The sequence below is a fragment of the Arachis stenosperma genome, chromosome 3, assembly GCF_014773155.1.
Source record: "Arachis stenosperma cultivar V10309 chromosome 3, arast.V10309.gnm1.PFL2, whole genome shotgun sequence".
Classification (NCBI taxonomy): domain Eukaryota; kingdom Viridiplantae; phylum Streptophyta; class Magnoliopsida; order Fabales; family Fabaceae; genus Arachis; species Arachis stenosperma.
In genome coordinates, this window is record NC_080379.1 from 164,727,572 (window position 1) to 164,745,342 (window position 17,771).

Sequence of the window (17,771 nt, forward strand, 5' to 3'; positions counted from 1 at the left end):
ATTGTTAAAATTCCTTGGATTTAAAAATTTTCTCTAAAAAAGATCTAAACATATTATTTTACCATTAAGAATCTTTTTCAAAAGGTCAATAGAAAATGATAAATTCTAACTGGATGCACAAAATCAAATAAAATTAGATACACAATTTTTCTCCTAATATGAAAAAATTGCATTGCAAATTAGAACAAACAAAGTTTATTTTCATATGTGTAAGAATGGTTTTTATTTTTAGAAAAAAAAAAAGTGAAGTATTAATTACAGTTATTAATGCACCAACGTATTCAGCATGATTTGATTGTAATATATACAAAAATAAAAAATATATTAGACAATCAATATTTTTGTGTAGTTATTTTATATTTAAAAATCAAGAATAAAACCCAAAATAGCCTCTGATAATTACTTCGAAAGACAACGAGATTCTTAACAAAAAAAAATTCAATCTGGCCCCTGACAATTACTTTGAAAGGACAACGAGATCCCTATACAAAAAAAAAAATTCAGGTTGTTTTTTTTGGCACAGAAACTAATTAGTCTAAAAAAAATATCAAAAGCCGGATTGGGTGTTTTTTTTTTCTTAGGAACTTCGTTGTCCTTTCGAAATAATTGTCAGTGCCGAATGGGGTATTCACTCTTAAATCAACATTAACCTAATTTTCAATTTTTAACTAAATATATCAATTCATAACGTTTTCCTCTAAAATTTAACACATAAATTTATCAATATTCAACGTTTAGTATAGTACCGTTTTGTTTTTAAAAAGAAAAAAACAACTTAATTATAGATTTGTAGCCGCATGCCCTAGAAGCCACTATTAAGTTTTAAAGTTTAAAACAAAAGGAAGCAATAATAGTAAGTTGTCATTTGGAATTGGGGCAGCACATAATTGCTTTCCATATTCTAAACCAAAATAGTATATCCAATTAATCTATTTATTTATATGATTTAATGTAATTAAAAAAGATTAAAATAATATAAATTAAATGATTCCGAGAATTTCGGTTAAATTGGCGGGAAATGGGTGGGAGGCAGCTAGCGCCTTTTGGGGTTTTGCATTATTTTCTCACACGTGTGGGTCCCATTCTGCATTCAATCTCAACCAACCACCACCCTCCGATCACTATCCGATCCAACGGTTCTCACCGCATTCCCATTCCCGCCTATCGTACGACACCTCTACTCTGCACTCTGCAGCAAAAGAAACGATTTGGTTGGTCTCTTTTCATTTTTCATGAAAATAAATATTTCCTTGATAATTGCATTAATTATTATTTACCCTTCTTTTTCTTTTTCAAATCATCAAAATGTAAAACTAGAAAAAAAAAAGCCCTTTTTAGTTTTTATTTTATTTTTTCCATTTCTTTTCTCCCTATTTCTATTTCAATCGTTTCACATTCTCACAGACAGAGGTCTCTGTTTTTTTCTCTTTACTTCCCTTCAAGCCGCCTCTGCTACTCTCCAACCAAATCTCATTCCAAAAAATGGTATTTCTTCGTTCCTCACTTCTTTTTCAGCTTAATTTTTAATGGGTGTTCAAAAAGTTTGGATTTTTATCTTTCATTCCTTGTATTTTGATTGCAATTCCATGATCACTTCATACCTTATCTAGCATGAGCTTATTGTTGATGATCATTTGGATTAATCTTTATAAAATCACTTGTTAAGTTGTTACCCAGTAAAGATGCCAGTTTTAAGTGTGGATCGAATTTCCAAATTGAATATATGGGTTAGGTTGGTTTATTCTTGTATCTTGTATCTTAAATCTTAGGAAGTAGCATGTTTAGATTTTCTTGAAGAATAATCTGCTGGTATTTTGATGTGTAAAGTTTGATACTTTGATCAGAGATTGGTGAAATCTGTTATTTGGTTTCCTGCATCTGCCATTGAAGGGTTCTTGAACTCCTTTTACATCGAATGACTGAATTTTGCAGGTGGGGAATAATCATTCACAAAGGGAAAGGGAAAGGAATAGAGATTGGATTAAAGTTCTTATGAATAGCAATGGCCACTGTGATGATCATCCTGATCTTCGTTCTAAGGAAAAGAATTTTTTCTGTGTAGACTGTGCAGTTAGAATGTGTAAGAACTGTAAGGAAGCTCATTCCCTTCACAGAAGGTTTCAGATATACAAATATTCCTATCAAGATGTCTTCCGCCATTCCGAGCTGCAGAAATACTTTGACTGCTCAAAAATTCAGGTTTTCTCTTCTTTCTCACAATATTGTATTGATTTATTTGCCAATTGACCTAAATCAATTGAATTTCTTGATATCCATATTCCATACTAATTGATGCTATGAGATGCTTGATTTATTTTGATCTGATTGGTGATGCCCTACTTAATTTGCTGGTGCTATCATAGCTGAAATAAACCATGTTTATGCTTCATTTGGATTTAAGTAGTTGTTGATTTGTTGGACATTGTTGAAGTATCTAATTCACTAAACCTAACTGACCAATTAATAATAGTATGCTCTGAACATGAATCCTTTTTTTTCCTTCCTATAATGGTGACATGATTTTCTTGGCACTGACAGACTTACATATCCAACAATGAAAGGATTGTGCATCTAAAACCCCGGCCTTCAACTAATAAACCTAAAACTTCTGATCTAAGCCCTGATTCTAAATTTAAAGAATACAACTTTTCATCAAGAACAAAGCCGGGTGGTACATGCGAAGAATGTGGGAAACACTTACAAGATGAGCGGAATCGCTTCTGCTCTATTACATGCAAGGTAACAAGCCATGGTCCGATTCAATTGTATACATGCTACTTATGTGCATTGTTTTTAATTTTGTTTCATGTGTAAATGTTAGGTCTCAGTGGTTCCCTTGGAAGCTCAAAACCAAGATCACAATCAATGTTCACAGAGGAGTTCGGTAGAATCTGCTAGTCAAAGTAGTAGGTTCATCAACACTCCAAAACCAGAAGGTAGTGATTTTACTTTAGATAACCAGAATTCAGAACCAGAGTCATCTTTATCTGAAGCTGAGCCATATGGATGGGTTGAAGTTGTTAACTACAGAAAGCGCCCAAGGAAAACAACCCCTCAAAGGCCTATTTTTGTTTTCATGTCCTAAGATTTGAAGTCATATCACTACTCTAATCAATTCCTTCCATTCTCCGATTATATTTTTTTGTTTTCCATTTTTGGAGAATAAGATTTAAGATTTCTTGAACATTTGAGGGAATCTCAACCCCACTATACCCCATATTGGGATTCAAGTATAAGCTGGGAGTTTGAGGTTTAGTTGCACTGAGAAAAGTAACCAGCTGAGCTTGTACAGCATAAGGGAACAACAATAGTAATCCAAAGACTTCAAAGGGTGCAAAGGGGTTACTCTCCATTCCATCCTTTTCAGTTCTTTATGGTTTAAACTTAGCATCTCTTATGATTGAATGACTCTTTAACAAAAAGAAAGACTCACTATAGTAATGTAAAATTTGATTTCTTTGATTTGCAGTCAGCATAGTTTTAACATCAATTATCTTCTGCACTTTGTGTCCCATGTGCACTAGGCAAAATTATGCATTCTGCAAGGAATAGCTCTTGCTATGCTTTTTCTCTGTAGGATTCCCGGCCTCTGACAGATAATTGATGGGATGATGTTTCAATTGTGAAGAATGAATAATAATTTTATAATGGGGTATGAGACCCTTCACAGTACAGGCAACAACTTGTGCCCATGTTTCCCTCACAACATGGCAGGCAGAAAGGACATGAAAGCTTATATAAGGTTGTTAAGTGAATAAGATGGCAAAGATTTAGTGTCCCCACAATCAATTATAAAGCCACAAATTTTGAACAATGAAGGTTTTCCTCCAAGTGATTTGTGAGTACTATAGTAGACATTAAATGTGGCATGCATTAAAAACGCAGCCCTTTTTAGACTTTTTCTGTACAAAAGAAGTTAAAGGGGGGCCAAATCTTGTGCCTGTGGAAGCACATGCATGATGCATGGTCAAAATAATTAACTTCCTCGCGGCACCACCGACTTTTATCGCACTTCTGTTGCGTTAACGTGCTTTGCTTGACTGCTTCAGGACAACTGGATTAGTATACACTGCTGTTGCTTTCAATTATTTAATTATGTTATGATACTTCTTCTAAGTTCTAACTGTGTGGATGCAGATAAATTAAAACCAAAAGATCGGTGTGGCATTTGAAATATTCAAAAGGCTCACTCATTTTGTTTTTGTTAGGTGCCCTTTGATTTTATTATATTCTATCTGCTATTATTCAAAAAATGTCTGGTTAACACTACGTTGGAAAAGTCAGTACAAAGTTTCGGTATTTTGACGGAGTTAAATTTGATTAGAAATGTGTAGCCAACTTTTTCTGCACGCTTTGTGGGGATAGATGGCATTAGCTTCAGTTTCCCAGAATATCTTGTCGTTGAACAGAGTTGAAACTTTGTCGGAAATGACCTTCCAAGTTCCAAGTAGCGAGCCTTTTGAGAACCCTTATCTCCCTCTAGGTTCTGCACCACAAAATGATGTAAAGAAAATTACAAGTTTACAACAAAAAACAGAAGAAAAAATGACAGTACTTATCCTTATCGACACATTAATAAGCCACATAAAGCCTTAATAGAAATGAATTATTGAATACTATATTGTTTGGTGCAACTTTATACGAAATAAGGTGTTGGCAAGCCGATCTTTATTCAAGAAATCTTTTCTTATAATATTATATATTTAGAACCCACAAAGTAGACACTAATATTAGTAGCACAGCACTACAAAGTCATTTAGCCAAGGGGGCAAAGAAATATAAAATTGTTATAACACAGATAAACTTGACAAGTAAGAAATTATTTATGTGAAATTACTTGTTCAAATTAAAAACTGAATAACCAAGGTTTCTACATGTAAGTTTGGTATGTCAACGAATTTATGATAAAATATACAAATCCTGTTGGCCAACAAGAGGTGGATGTCAGCAAGTGTAACTTATCCACAATGAATAGGGAGATTATTCTCCTGATTTTACATGAAGCAACTTACTTTTATGCCTCAATATCTTTCTCACTAAAATTTATCACAAATTTACGTAGTAACTTGGCCTATAACATGACCATGAATTTAGGTCCTCTAAAGTGAATAAGTTAATAAAGTAGTAAAGTGAAGAGTTAACTACCATTGATTTTATAACTTCCATGAAATGTGTCTCACTAATTTAATTTAAGAATGATTAACTCCTCATTTTACCACTTTACCAGTAACACAGGCATTCATCTTGCAGCAGTCACATTAGGTCCTCAAAAAACAAAATTGGATGCGTGTAAAACAAGCACCACAATCATTATTGGAAATGAATCTCATAATATGCATTAATCAGATATCACTCTACATCCCCCTCAAGGGAAAACAGGGCAAGAGTCCAAATAAATCGAAGTTCCTCTTTTTAGGCACAAGTTCCAAATAAATTGGCGACTACTAAAATCTCTGCAGTAACTTGTGAATTATAATAATGTATTTTTCCCGGCACAAATGATCTTTCCTCCTTTGATTTTGTTCTTTTCTAGAAATAAAGGAAAAGGAAGCAAGAGAGCTTGCTAAACTAGATGCAATGGAAACACAAGTCTACTCATGCTAATCTACTCTCCAACGGTCAAACCAAACCCGAATTTGTAATCTTTTTTCTTGTGGTCAAGCTGCAATGAAGAAATATGAAACCCATGTCAAGGCAAAGCAAAATCTGACAAATTATCAAAGAGATTTTACAGAAGTTGATTTTCATGCGTTCTACACATAATCCTCAATCCTAACAATAATACGGAATAGAAGTTTAAGTCCTCTGACCTCTGCAGAAAGTATAAAATTCAGGCCCATGTTTAATCGCTCCTCCAAAAACGCAGCGCAACAACCATTGGAATCAATCTTTCCCCTTAGGCGGCACTATGATGCATAACAAGATTTGGGAAATACATGAGATCACTCATAAACAGGACATTATCATTACAATTTAACATTATTATCCAATAAGGATCGGCAGAATAATGGGCTTCAGGATCACAAAAAGCAGAACTTCAAAATGGCTTTACAGCCAAATAATGAATTCACTGAACTACACAATCCACTTAGTGAAAGGACCTATCAATATCATGAATACGTAATATTAAACTTAATGATCCGAATAACTGAATATACAGTTTTTCCTTTCTTTCTTCCCAATAATTTAATTTATTCATCTGTTTTTCCAGTTCAATGGAATCAGCCAATCAGGGTTAGTTACATTTCTGTATGTTCTCATAATTAAATTTAATATCCATTTTCTTCTGTTGGAATGTAAAATTGAGAACTAAATCCCCATTACAACTCGCAGAAAGCTAAAAAAAATATGGGGTTCATTAAAATTAACAAGGGAAAGCTTTCCATGGTTGATTTTTTTTTTCTTTTGCTCTCCTATTGGATATTGTGTTCATAAGGAGGATCCCTTCCTCTTATATCTTTAAGTTGTACATCTCACCTATTAAAGATTCTTAGACAATAAAGTTTTAAGATTGTAGATTCTTACCCAAAAAAAAAAAAATTTAGGGTACAAAAATCTGAGTAAAAACTAAATATGTTACAAGTGTAACTATTGTTCCATTTTTCACACTAAAGTAGAAACCACAAACACGTAGACCCCACTCTTATTACCAATTAAAACTTCAGGGAACAACTATTTCACAGGTCCAGATTATATGGAGGTGCAAACAAATTGCACTGCCAACTAATGGCATGTTCTAGTGGTAGTGTTGGCCAAGCAACCGTTATGCACTTTGAAGAATGACTTGCGCATAGATTAAAATATACAATAATTCATACAATCTATATGTATACTTAAGTTTGAATGTTGATATGATGTTATTATTGATGTGAACTGAGTTGCACATACAAAGAACAGGGAAACTTTAAAGTGCATCAAGATGTGATGCACAAAAGATAGGCTACAAGTTTAAGTTTATTCCTATGATCCTGCTAATTTTACTAACAGTCACATTAATTTCTGTATTAAATCCGACATCTGACTTAATTCATGGAAGATAAAATATTACCTGTCTTAGTATGTAATCATATCCAAAGCTAGCCGTGACATCTCGTGACAAGTAGTTGCACAGTAACTCAGTCGCTAAAGAAACCTGAAAGATACATTTAAAATGAGAAATAAAAAAATGTTTCAATTGAAAATCAATATAAATGTAGTTCATAAGCTCATAATTGACTCACCTTCTCAGATACTTTCTGAACATAGCTTGCAAGAACCATTCCAGTGCTAGCAACTTGTGCTGTAGCAACCTGGATGTAGATGAATAAATTGATCCAGCTAAATGTTTTACTTAGTTTTTACGATAAGCCAGTTAAATCATGAAAGAAATGACAATATAATGAAGTGTTACTATAGAACTTATTATAATGCATAGTATGACTGAAACTATAATTTTAATGCTTCCAAGAGGATTACAAGTAGCACAGAATATATGCGATCCATGGATGTGTATCTCAATGCAAAACAAGATATGAAAATCAGAAAATGTGTCTAGGAGAGGATCAAAGAACGTCATTGCTTTGACCAATGAACTTGCACGGTTCAGAAGCATCTCATATACAGCTCATCCATACCACATGTACTCAAAAGACTAGAAAAAGACAAGCCTAGAATTTGGCATATGAAATAGCGTAATAGCAGCAGATCAAAGATTCTAAAAAATACAAAGCATTTAAAATAAGGAGTATAATCAATAGCCACAATCCTTGAGCAAATGTAAGCAGTGGAAATTCTTTAGTGACCCTACCCATTTGTCAGTGTTATAGCGAGCAGCATAACCAACACCAGACTTACGATGCTGTCCAGCCCAAAATACCTCCGCGCCCAATGATAAGTTACGAGTCACGCTCTGGACAAAATAAAGTAAATACTTCAGTATTAATTCACATACATCCTTTAATTATCTCTACAGAGACAAGGTAACAATTATGCATCAAGACATGGTAACAGCAGGGCAAAAATTGACCAAAGTAGTCTAAATTTATCTAAAATATAAATAAATAAATAAATAGATAAAAAATGCTAATGATCTTCAAAATTTCATTGGAAAAGAATCGTGAGCATAATAACAACCTAATGAAATTAAAAATAGCTAAACCCTAAGAACCTTGGTTAAAGAAAGGATCATATTTTTTTTGGAGAAAGAAAAAAAATTGCAGCACAACCAATATATAATTAGACATTATAGACCGCTTAAAAACTAATACAACTGTCTAGTTTTATCATCCCGTACGGATTGTCACTAGAATTTGTGCTTAAAAAAAGGTATGGAAGTCTTGCATACTGCACGCTGAACCTTTACCTGAATATAACTTGCTCCGAGTAAGGCACCATTCCCAAGTTGAAACTGTGACCTATAGTCTTTTCCCTGTAAAATTACAGTTAATCATATAAACAAAAGAGACGAGAGAGAGCGAGAGAGAGAGAGAGAGAGAGAGCGAGAGAGGGGCTTGAAGGCAGTTCTTGTGGTTAGTATATAAAACTCCCATTAAGTCACACTAATACAATATATGTCAAAAAAAGGGGGAAAATGATCTAGGAAGGTTAAAGCAATTGACCTTGTAATCAAAGTTGACCATCCCTTGAGACATGTGTGGCTCATTCGTAAGCTGGAGAAGCAAACAAGAAACAGTAGGTTATGGTTAGCCAAAAGGAGAATTAGCAATAAGAAACATGAGAATGGGAAGGGGGTTGTCATAGATCAAATATTGGATGAATAAAAATGAACATAATGGTCATTCAACAACTCTTGCACGTTATCAAGCTAAAGCTGAATCTGTACTCAACAAAACAAAACAGCACTAAATTCTTGTAAATATAAGGTGTAGCAGAATATCAAAGGTTCATAAACAGCAGAAAAATTGTGGCATTCCCTTATAATAGAAAAGGAGCATAACTACCTGAGCATTGGCTTTAAGAGTGAGATTTTCAGAGACCTCGTACTTGACTCTTGCATTGAGCCTTCCATCAGTCAATATTCTCCCCAACAGCATCAACTAAAGCAAGCACAATAATATCATCGTCAATGAGAGTTGGAACTTACAACAACGAAACGAAACTAAGCAAAATCAGAGGGGGGGGAAAAGCACCTTGGGATGATCAATGAAGGTTGCACCAAACTCATAGTTAGCGGTAGGGATCTTAATAGTCTCCGTTGACTGAGAAGGGATCTCAGTAGGCCCCATCGAAACGCTGGTCGCAATCAGATTCCAACCAACAACCAAATAAACAAATTAGATAAATATTTTTGCATAATTTAATTTGAAGCCAGCTAAAAGATATGAAGAGGTACCTGTGATTGAGGGAGAATTTCTGGTTGAGCATCTTGGTGAAATCAAAACGCATACCCTCGAAAAGCTCTGGCTTCAAAGAAACTGAAAAGAGAAAGCAGGATGAATGAAGAGTGAGATGCAAGATGAAGAATCTGGAAGGGGGAGAGAGAGAGAGAGAGAGAACAGACTGATAGCTTCACGGTGGAGCTCTTCGAAGGGAATAGGACATGGGAGGTTGAAGTAGTCGACCTTCTCATCGAGCTTGGTGTCGGTGGGAGGCGCCTGAGCCATTATTGTTGGTGCAGAGTGAGAGTGAGGTGTGAGGTGTGAGGTGTGAGGTGTGAAAGAGAATCTGTATCACAAATGAAATGAGTGATTCTTTCTATTCTCTTTCTAAAACCCCGGAAGGCTTCGACGGCTGCCTGCTAAAACCCTAAGCTTCTGTTTCGTAAGCTGCCCGCTTCTCCTCACTCTCTCTCTCACACTTTCTTTCTCTCTCTCTATACCTGGACTGGACCCAACCCATTGCGCCTACATTTCCAACCCGAACCGGATCCATTTTACAATGCTGCGGCCCGGGTTTCTTGCAGTAGGTTCCCCCCCCCCCTTTTTTTTTTCTAAAGGCACATTTGCATTAGAGTCAAAGTGACGATCTCGATTTTGGATTAATTAGTTCCAAAAAAATATTAATTTAATTTTTTAAGATAGTAAATGGTGGATTCATGATGTTTTTTTATTAATTTATAAGCTAAAATTTAGCAATAATATTTATACACTGTTAATTACTCTGATGCGTCTATCTATGAAAGATAGTAATATAAATAATAATTTTTGGAATGAAACATTAATTGTTTTGATGAGATTTATGATAAATAAAGAGCAGTTGATAAAAAGTATATGAAAATTCAAAAAATAATAAATATTTCACTGTCCAAAACTAAATTGTTTTCATATTCATAAATATGTGACAATGAGACATACACCACTATAAATAACGAAACATGAATCATTTCGTTGCATTCGTACTATTCATTGACAGAAAAACATACATGTCCACATATCCACGATTACTATCTTAAAGGACCTAACTAATATTTTTTTTAAAAAATTAATTAGTCCAAAATCAACATCTTCAAAGATCTAATTGCCACTTTACTCTTTGCATTAGTTTAATAAATAAAACCACGTTTATAAAAAAAAAATTAAGATATATTTTATATTTCATATTTTAAGATTATTTTATATAAATATTTGATTTGGTAATTCCGTAACTGTTTGTGATGTATATAGATATTTAATGTACAACAGAAATTGAATGTAATTTTATTATTTGCCTTGCTAATATTATGGAGTAAAATGATTTATAATTTATGATTGACAAAGAAGGCACTTACATTCATTTTCAAACTTTCATAATTTTATTCCTTCCATATAAACTAATCATTGTAAATTCTTAAAGAATGCTTTTATGATGCTCTCATTAGAACCCAAGTCCGAAGCCAAACTCCAACTTACTTCTCTTGTTCTCCAAAATTAGAGGGAAAGGTATGACTGGTAGCAAGGTGCCAAAGAAATTAATCATATCACAATTAACACTTGAAAAACTTGGGCAGAATTTGAAGCCGAAAGCACTTGTGTGTCCTTTAATCGATTCTCGAATCTATAATTAAAACAAATAATTTATTTACTTCGGCCTAAGTTTAATCAACTTTATTCAAATACTACTTGTATTAAAAAATAACTCCAAATACATTGATTTTTTCTAGAATTAATCGAATCAGATTACAAAAAATTTAAAAAGATAGCACAATGAAACAATTTACTACATTTGAACTGACTTACTACTCAAGTAACTTTATGATCTATTATTACTTTTAAGTGTGATTGAAATACTTATAAACTGGACACATAGTATTCTAATGAAAGGATTTTAATTATTAAACAGTAGATTCATCGCTTATAGGACAATAGCATCCCACATAATAGACACAAGGAGAGAGACAGGGAATCAACGATGATTTAATATTTTGGTAACACAATACGCGGCTATTAGGGCCATAGGCCATTGGATCCATGGACAATGAAGCTCGGATGATTTAATACTTTGGCATGGTTTATTATTTGAGTGATTGCGGTATGATTTAATCGTAATTTACTGCTCAAAGAAAATTAAAAAGATGGCAAAGCAGCACACATTTTCGTATACAAGAAACACAAGTCCACCCAATAATGTCGGAAATATAAATTAAAAAAGAAGTTTATTTTATAAATTAGATGCAGCCAATAAGGAACAAAATCATGCCATGTTTATTCAGAGTCAGATTAAGACGAAATGAAACCAATACAAGAATTCAAAAAAGACAAGCATAGAGAGCCTTCAAAGAGGTAAGAGGAATGAATGATGATTAATATTTGGCAATGTGATGATCCTATTAAGCTATATTCCGTTCCAGAGGCTGATATGCTGAGTATTTTGATTTGATTGCAAAGTTCAACAACACAAATAAAATAAGAAAAAAAATTACAGAAACTCAAGCAAACAACCGAGACATACATACCCTACGCAATGAAAACAATGAACCACACCATGATTCCATTCGGCTCCATCAACCATATAATATATCTCAACAAATGGAAACCTCAATTATGCGATATTCGCCACAAGGAAACAGAATAAACAAACATTAACAAAAGCACGAACAACAACAAATAATTACGCAGCAGCAGCTAGAAAAACAAATAAAATCCGAACCCGGAGAAATAATGTTATACCTGTATTCAAAGGGCTAAATAACTAAGTTCAATTAAAACCGAAATATAGCGTCTCAACGCAGCAAGCAAAATCACAGAACTAAAATTCAAGCTCAAGAGTTTTTAACATAACATTAAAGGTAAAAAAGACGTTTCCAAAACTGAAAGATGAAATAAAAAGAGAGAAATTCCCTTAACGGTAGGACTTCTGGAACCTAGCACGAGCACCGCGACCACCGAACTTCTTGGGCTCGCAGCGCCTTGGATCGGCGACGAGGAGGGTTCGGTCGTACCTGACAAGAATGTCCTTGATCTCCTTCTTACTCTGCTCGTCCACATACTTCTGGTAGAACGCAACAAGAGCCTTCGCTATGCTCTGCCTTATGGCGTAGATCTGAGAAGTGTGTCCTCCTCCCTTCACGCGGATGCGCATGTCAACGCCGGCGAATCGGTGCCTTCCGAGCAGCAGGATTGGCTCGAACGCCTTGAACCGCAGGATCTCCGGCTCCACAAGCTCGATTGGGCAACCGTTGATCTTGATGAGGCCGCGTCCTCTCTTGCAGTATGTGACGGCCACCGCAGTCTTCTTGCGGCCGAAGCACTGCACTTGCTCCAGTGGTTGCTGCGCCATTTTCGTCTTGCTGGCTTCCTCTTTCTCCTGCTTATTCTTCCGAGGGATTAGGGTTTGGAATGAGCTTGTGGCTGCTTATATATTGTGTCGATGAATTAGGGTTTTTTTTTTTTTTTGGGTCTTGATGTATTAGGGTTTTTTGAGTTGGTGGAATGACCATTTGGACCCTCCATATTTATTTATTTTTTTTGGTAAGGTAAAGGGACCTAAGCCCATGGACCATCCTTATTACACCACTGTGTCGTGGCTATACGGGCCGGGCTTTGTTAAACTAATGCCATATTTCTTTCACCGGACTGGGCTAAAATAACGATACTAATATACAATAATTAATGGGAAAATTGGTGTCATTGACCATTATGAGACTTTAATTAACAAAAGACCCCATGTCCAAAAAAAAAAAAAAAAAACAGAAGACCAATTATATGAAAAGAGTTTAACTAACATATATTTTAGGGTATATGATAAATTTATCATTATTAAAAGATTTAAAATATTTTTATTTAATAAAAACAAAATAAATGCATTAAAAATTTTAATTTTTTATATTTTTAATAAATTTTTTTTATTAATAATAAGCTTATCATGTACTTTTGGGACATATGTTAGTTAAATCCATATCAAAATTATTAAGAAGAACTATATAGATATTATATTAAGAAAAGATCAACAAATAAGATTTGAAATGATAAAATTATCCTTTTTTTTTGTTTTTTCTCTATCATTTTTATCGTCATTGTGCTTTTTCTTCCTCTTTTTTGATATATCTTTTTTTTTTGTTTCTGTCAATTTTATCTTCTTGTGCATTGATATCTTTAGTAAAGGTAGAACAGAGTTACCTAAGTGTTACGGTAGGTAACCGGAGATTAATACGACGAACGGCGTTTAGCGGCCCAAGTGTGTGATGGAGGAGAATTCTGGGTAGGTCCGTAACTCGGGAGGCTCCGTCCAACTTGTGCTCGCGTGTGAATGGGGGGTGGTACCTGCAAAGACACTCCGATGCCTAAGTTAGCAAGAGTGTGAGCAGGTCTAGAGAGTATTGGACTTAGAGATACCTGAGGGGTGTCAGTGTATTTGTAGTGGTGAGCCAATAACCACCGCTGGTGTAGTGCCGTATCTTTAGGATATTAACCGTCCCATTATCTTGGGGAGGTTAAGATATGGCTTTAGGAAGCGGTTAGAGAGATTTTAGGGGCGGTTACTCATTTGAATGAGTGTTTATCTGCCAGCTAATCTCATGTCCGACTTCTTTAGAGCAGGTCGGGACTAACACCGACTTCTTATGTGAAGACCGGCGTTTAGTAAGGCTTAATCTATTGGATTAGGCCTTTTAATTGGACCTGGGCCCTTATCGTTGGGCCAGGGTATGAACAGTGCCCCTACTTGAGCCCAAGATCCTTTTAAGGCTTGGGTTCAAGTATTCAACTCAGGTTCGTAGCCGACTTTCACGGGTTTTGGAACCGACGTGATTTTCGCGACCTTTTGTTTCTGACAGTTACGTCAATTCAAGCGTCGTGTCCGTTGAGGAAGCGTTTAGGGATTGAGGGCTTTGGTAACAGTGCAATCTCATTAATGACTGCCTCGTTTTTACCATTATGCCCCTTAGCCTATTTATAAATACTTTCCCTCTCTCTCTATTTTCCGTTTCTGCAATCTTTCAAACTTCTCCTTATCTTGTTCGTGCTGCATTCTTGCGTTCGAAGACTTCTGTTCTTCTCCAACCTTCATTTTCGGATAAAGGTTAGTTTTACTTTCTCCATGTCATGTTTGCATGTTTTGTTTAGCGAGTAGATAGGTTGACCCATAGACCTCAGATTCATATCTCTTCTCTTTAGGGGCCGTGTTTTTTTATTTTTCTTTTTCTTTTTCTTTTTGTAGGTTTCTGCCACTTTTCTTTGTATAAAAAATGGCTTCCATAGATGTTCTTTCTTTGTGGGTTGATGACACGGTTCTTGGGGAGGAACCCCTGGTCGATGCTGAGTTTATCACTCATCTTCGTACTCATCACCGGCTCTGTACTTCGGAGGAGGACGAGCCAAAATATGAACTAATAATCCCAGGTTCTGAAGACCGGGTCTGTTTTGGGAGAGAAAATGAGGCGGCCCCTCATTTTTTCTTTATGTATGAGTGCATGATCACCCGTTTGGGTGTTTTTCTTCCTTTCTCCGATTTCGAGATATCTGTTTTGCATCACTGTAGAGTTGCCCCTACTCAACTTCACCCCAATTCTTGGGGTTTTCTGAAGATCTACCAGTTTATCAGCCATGCTCTGGACTTTCCGACCTCTTTGAAGATTTTCTTCTTTCTTTTCCATATGACTAAGCCCTTTAGTGGGCTAAACAACAAACAGCAGTGGGTATCCTTCCGAGCCATACAAGGTCGGAGGATTTTCACCCTTTTCGACGAATCTTTTCACGACTTCAAAAACTTCTTTTTCAAACTCCAAGCTGTAGAGGGTCACCACCCCTTTTTCCTGGATGAGCATTCCTCTCCCCGCTTCCCCCTTTATTGGTCGCCGCCTTCCTCTTGTGAAAAGTATGGTCCCGATGACCTGGACGAGGTGGAGGCGGCTATTGTGGGGTTTTTCTGAGAAGCGTGGGGGAAATCCCCATACTTGGATACCCGGAAAATCCTCCAGGGAACACCGACTTTTGTTCAATCTCAATTAGGTAGTGCATGCATTCCTAATTTCCGAGTTGTTTCTGCCGACTTGCATTCTACCGACTTGTAATTTTGTTATTTGTTTTCTTTGTAGATATGGCAAAAGGAACGCTCAGGAGGCCTACCAAAGGGTCCAGGAAGCCAAGGCGAAGTCCCGGGCTAGGTCCGGGGGTGCCAGGGCGATCACCTCTCCTCCTCCTCCTCCTCCTCCTCCTAAGAACACTGGCACTCCTTCTCAACCCATTGTCATTTCTTCCTCGAGTTTGCCCCGACCACCCCCTTCTGCCCAAATTCTCTCCGAGCCCGAGAAGAAGAAGCGCAAGACTTTAGAGTCTGGCCCTTCTTCTTTTGATGGTGGGGTTAAGGCGGATGCTCTTGCATTCGTCCGAAAGAACATCTATCCTTTTATAAATATGGATGATGTTTCTGTTCGAAACCACCTTACCACCATGGCCGAGGAGAGTTTTAGGACGGCGGGTGTTTGCGGCAAACTTTTGGACATTTTTGAGAAGACTCCCCTCAGCTCTTTGGGGGCAACCTCAAAAGTTGAGGAGTTGGAGGGGAGGCTTCTTCTTTTTGAAAAACATGAGAAGGAGTTGAAGGAGGAGAGAGATAAATTGAGGAAGGAGAGGGATCACCTTAGGGAGGAGGTAGGTAAGCTGCGGGCTCAATGCACTTTGGAGGCAAATTTGAGGAAAACAGCACAAGACAGCTACCACAGTTTATTTCAAGATATTGTTGCTGTGAGGAAGGACTTGCTGAACTCTCGGAACGCATACGCCGAGTTGGAGGACTCTATCGCCGATGGTGCCGAGGAGTCTTGGAGAATTTTCTTGGAACAAGTCAGAGTTATTGCTCCCGACTTGGACCTTTCTCCTTTACATCCCGACAAGGTAGTTATTGATGGCGCCATCGTGGATCCTCCTGCCCCCGAGGTCATTTCCGAGTCAGACCTGAAGACTCGGGGGCAGAGGATTATAGAGTCTCCTCCTCGTCCTAAGGATGCATCGGGTTCTTCCTCCGTTCCTCCGGCCGGTCCTGGTGGCGCCCCTCCTGAGCCTAGCGGTGGTGATTTCTCGACTCCTTTGAAGAAATGACTCTTTATTTTTTATGGCTATATGGGGGCCCGGCCTGTGGGTCCCCTCTTTTTTAAACTTTGTTTCTCTGTTGGTGGTCGTGAACAATTTCTTTTTGGCCTTCTAAGGCCGTAAACAAAAATATTCTGTTCGGTGCCCTTTTTGGATAAGGGTTTTAAACAAAATAAATGCCCTTTTTTGGATAAGGGTTTAAGTTGCTTTGCGCGTGTACATGCTTTTCTGTTTTGAACGTGCTTGATCTTTTCGGAAAGAGCCCTTGTTAGCTTATATTGTTTTCTCGAGCCTTTTTCGTGTAAAGGCTTATATGCAAACTTTAAACTTTTCAGGTTTTCATATCTCTTTTGTTATCCTTTATACTCAACATTGCTTTAGTGAGTTTTTATGACTTAGGTTATTTTTGCGATGCGTTTTTCTTCTACTCGGTTTTATACTCCGATCTGTGGATCGAAGTGTTTCCAAGTTTTCCTACTCGGGATCTCGTTCCGACTTATGAGTCGGGTGGTTTCCCGAGTTTATACGATCGACTCATATAACCTCTTTACACCGACTTGTACCTCGTCGTTTTATCCTGACGACCATCTAGGTCGATTCATGGGATTTTCACGTTTTGTCGAGCTTAAGTCGGCGCGTTTCGTAGAAAGACTTAGAAAGATAAAGGAGGATATTTGTAAGAGATATTATAAATGAAAAAGATCTTTATTGATTGGGGAGGTACCTTCTTTCGCTACTAAGGGCTTTGATAGTCTGTTCCCTTAGTCTCTACTATGATGCCTCGTTAAAAACCCTTCTCCAGAAAAAAACCCTTTTGGGAAAAAATCGTGAAGTTGGGAAAAGAGTACATCAGGGAGTAGAGTTCGCTTTTAACTATAGTACCTTTTCAAATTACAAGCATGCCACGACCTTGGTAGCTCAGTGCCATTTAGGTCGGTTACTTTATAATAACCTTTCTCTAACACTTCCTTGATCTTGTATGGCCCCTTCCAATTTGCGGCGAGCTTTCCTTCTCCTGATTTGTTGACTCCAATGTCGTTTCTGATTAGGACCAAGTCGTCTAAGGCAAATGTTCTTCGAATGACTTTCTTGTTGTACCTGGCAGTCATCCTTTGCTTTAATGCCGCTTCTTTTATTTGGGCCTCTTCTCGGACTTCGGGGAGCAAGTCGAGCTCCTCTTTGTGCCCCTGTATGTTTCCGACCTCGTCATGGAGAATTACCCTTGGGCTTTGCTCATTGATTTCTATTGGAATCATGGCTTCCACGCCGTAAACTAGTCGGAAGGGTGTTTCTCCCGTGGCGGATTGGGGGGTTGTCCTATAAGCCCAC

The 17,771-nt window shown here is 36.8% G+C and overlaps 3 protein-coding genes across 3 annotated transcripts; 1 reads left to right on the forward strand and 2 right to left on the reverse strand.

The window, feature by feature from the left end:
- The first annotated feature begins 1,259 nt into the window (after positions 1–1,259).
- Positions 1,260–3,462, forward strand: LOC130968593 (uncharacterized). The gene is made up of 4 exons (XM_057893943.1): positions 1,260–1,485; positions 1,933–2,199; positions 2,539–2,739; positions 2,822–3,462. The coding sequence occupies exons 1-4, from the start codon at positions 1,483–1,485 to the stop codon at positions 3,083–3,085; spliced, it is 735 nt and encodes a 244-aa protein (XP_057749926.1). The 5' UTR covers positions 1,260–1,482; the 3' UTR covers positions 3,086–3,462.
- A 1,804-nt stretch (positions 3,463–5,266) lies between these two features.
- LOC130968592 (mitochondrial import receptor subunit TOM40-1-like) lies at positions 5,267–9,798 on the reverse strand. Its single transcript, XM_057893942.1, has 11 exons — positions 9,500–9,798; positions 9,332–9,413; positions 9,129–9,231; positions 8,940–9,035; positions 8,598–8,648; positions 8,342–8,407; positions 7,787–7,888; positions 7,221–7,289; positions 7,049–7,132; positions 5,811–5,906; positions 5,267–5,662 (listed from the first exon to the last, which is right to left on the reverse strand). The coding sequence occupies exons 1-11, from the start codon at positions 9,600–9,602 to the stop codon at positions 5,606–5,608; spliced, it is 909 nt and encodes a 302-aa protein (XP_057749925.1). The 5' UTR covers positions 9,603–9,798; the 3' UTR covers positions 5,267–5,605.
- Positions 9,799–12,045: 2,247 nt separating this feature from the next.
- On the reverse strand, positions 12,046–12,753 carry LOC130970635 (40S ribosomal protein S16). The gene has a single exon (XM_057896772.1). It carries the CDS (start codon positions 12,691–12,693, stop codon positions 12,256–12,258), a length of 438 nt encoding a protein of 145 aa, XP_057752755.1. The 5' UTR covers positions 12,694–12,753; the 3' UTR covers positions 12,046–12,255.
- Positions 12,754–17,771: the final 5,018 nt, after the last annotated feature.

Bases quoted from the DNA above. Each gene is read 5' to 3' on its own strand.
- LOC130968593 (XM_057893943.1), top strand. The intron at 2,200-2,538 runs GTTTTCTCTTCT...TGGCACTGACAG, and splicing joins TTGACTGCTCAAAAATTCAG to ACTTACATATCCAACAATGA. The intron at 2,740-2,821 runs GTAACAAGCCAT...TGTAAATGTTAG, and splicing joins TCTGCTCTATTACATGCAAG to GTCTCAGTGGTTCCCTTGGA.
- LOC130968592 (XM_057893942.1), bottom strand. From the start codon at position 9,602: ATGGCTCAGGCGCCTCCCACCGACACCAAGCTCGATGAGAAGGTCGAC. The intron at 9,036-9,128 runs GTGCTTTTCCCC...TGCTTGCTTTAG, and splicing joins CCTTCATTGATCATCCCAAG to TTGATGCTGTTGGGGAGAAT. The intron at 7,133-7,220 runs GTGAGTCAATTA...TGTATCTTTCAG, and splicing joins TTCAGAAAGTATCTGAGAAG to GTTTCTTTAGCGACTGAGTT.
- LOC130970635 (XM_057896772.1), bottom strand. From the start codon at position 12,693: ATGGCGCAGCAACCACTGGAGCAAGTGCAGTGCTTCGGCCGCAAGAAG.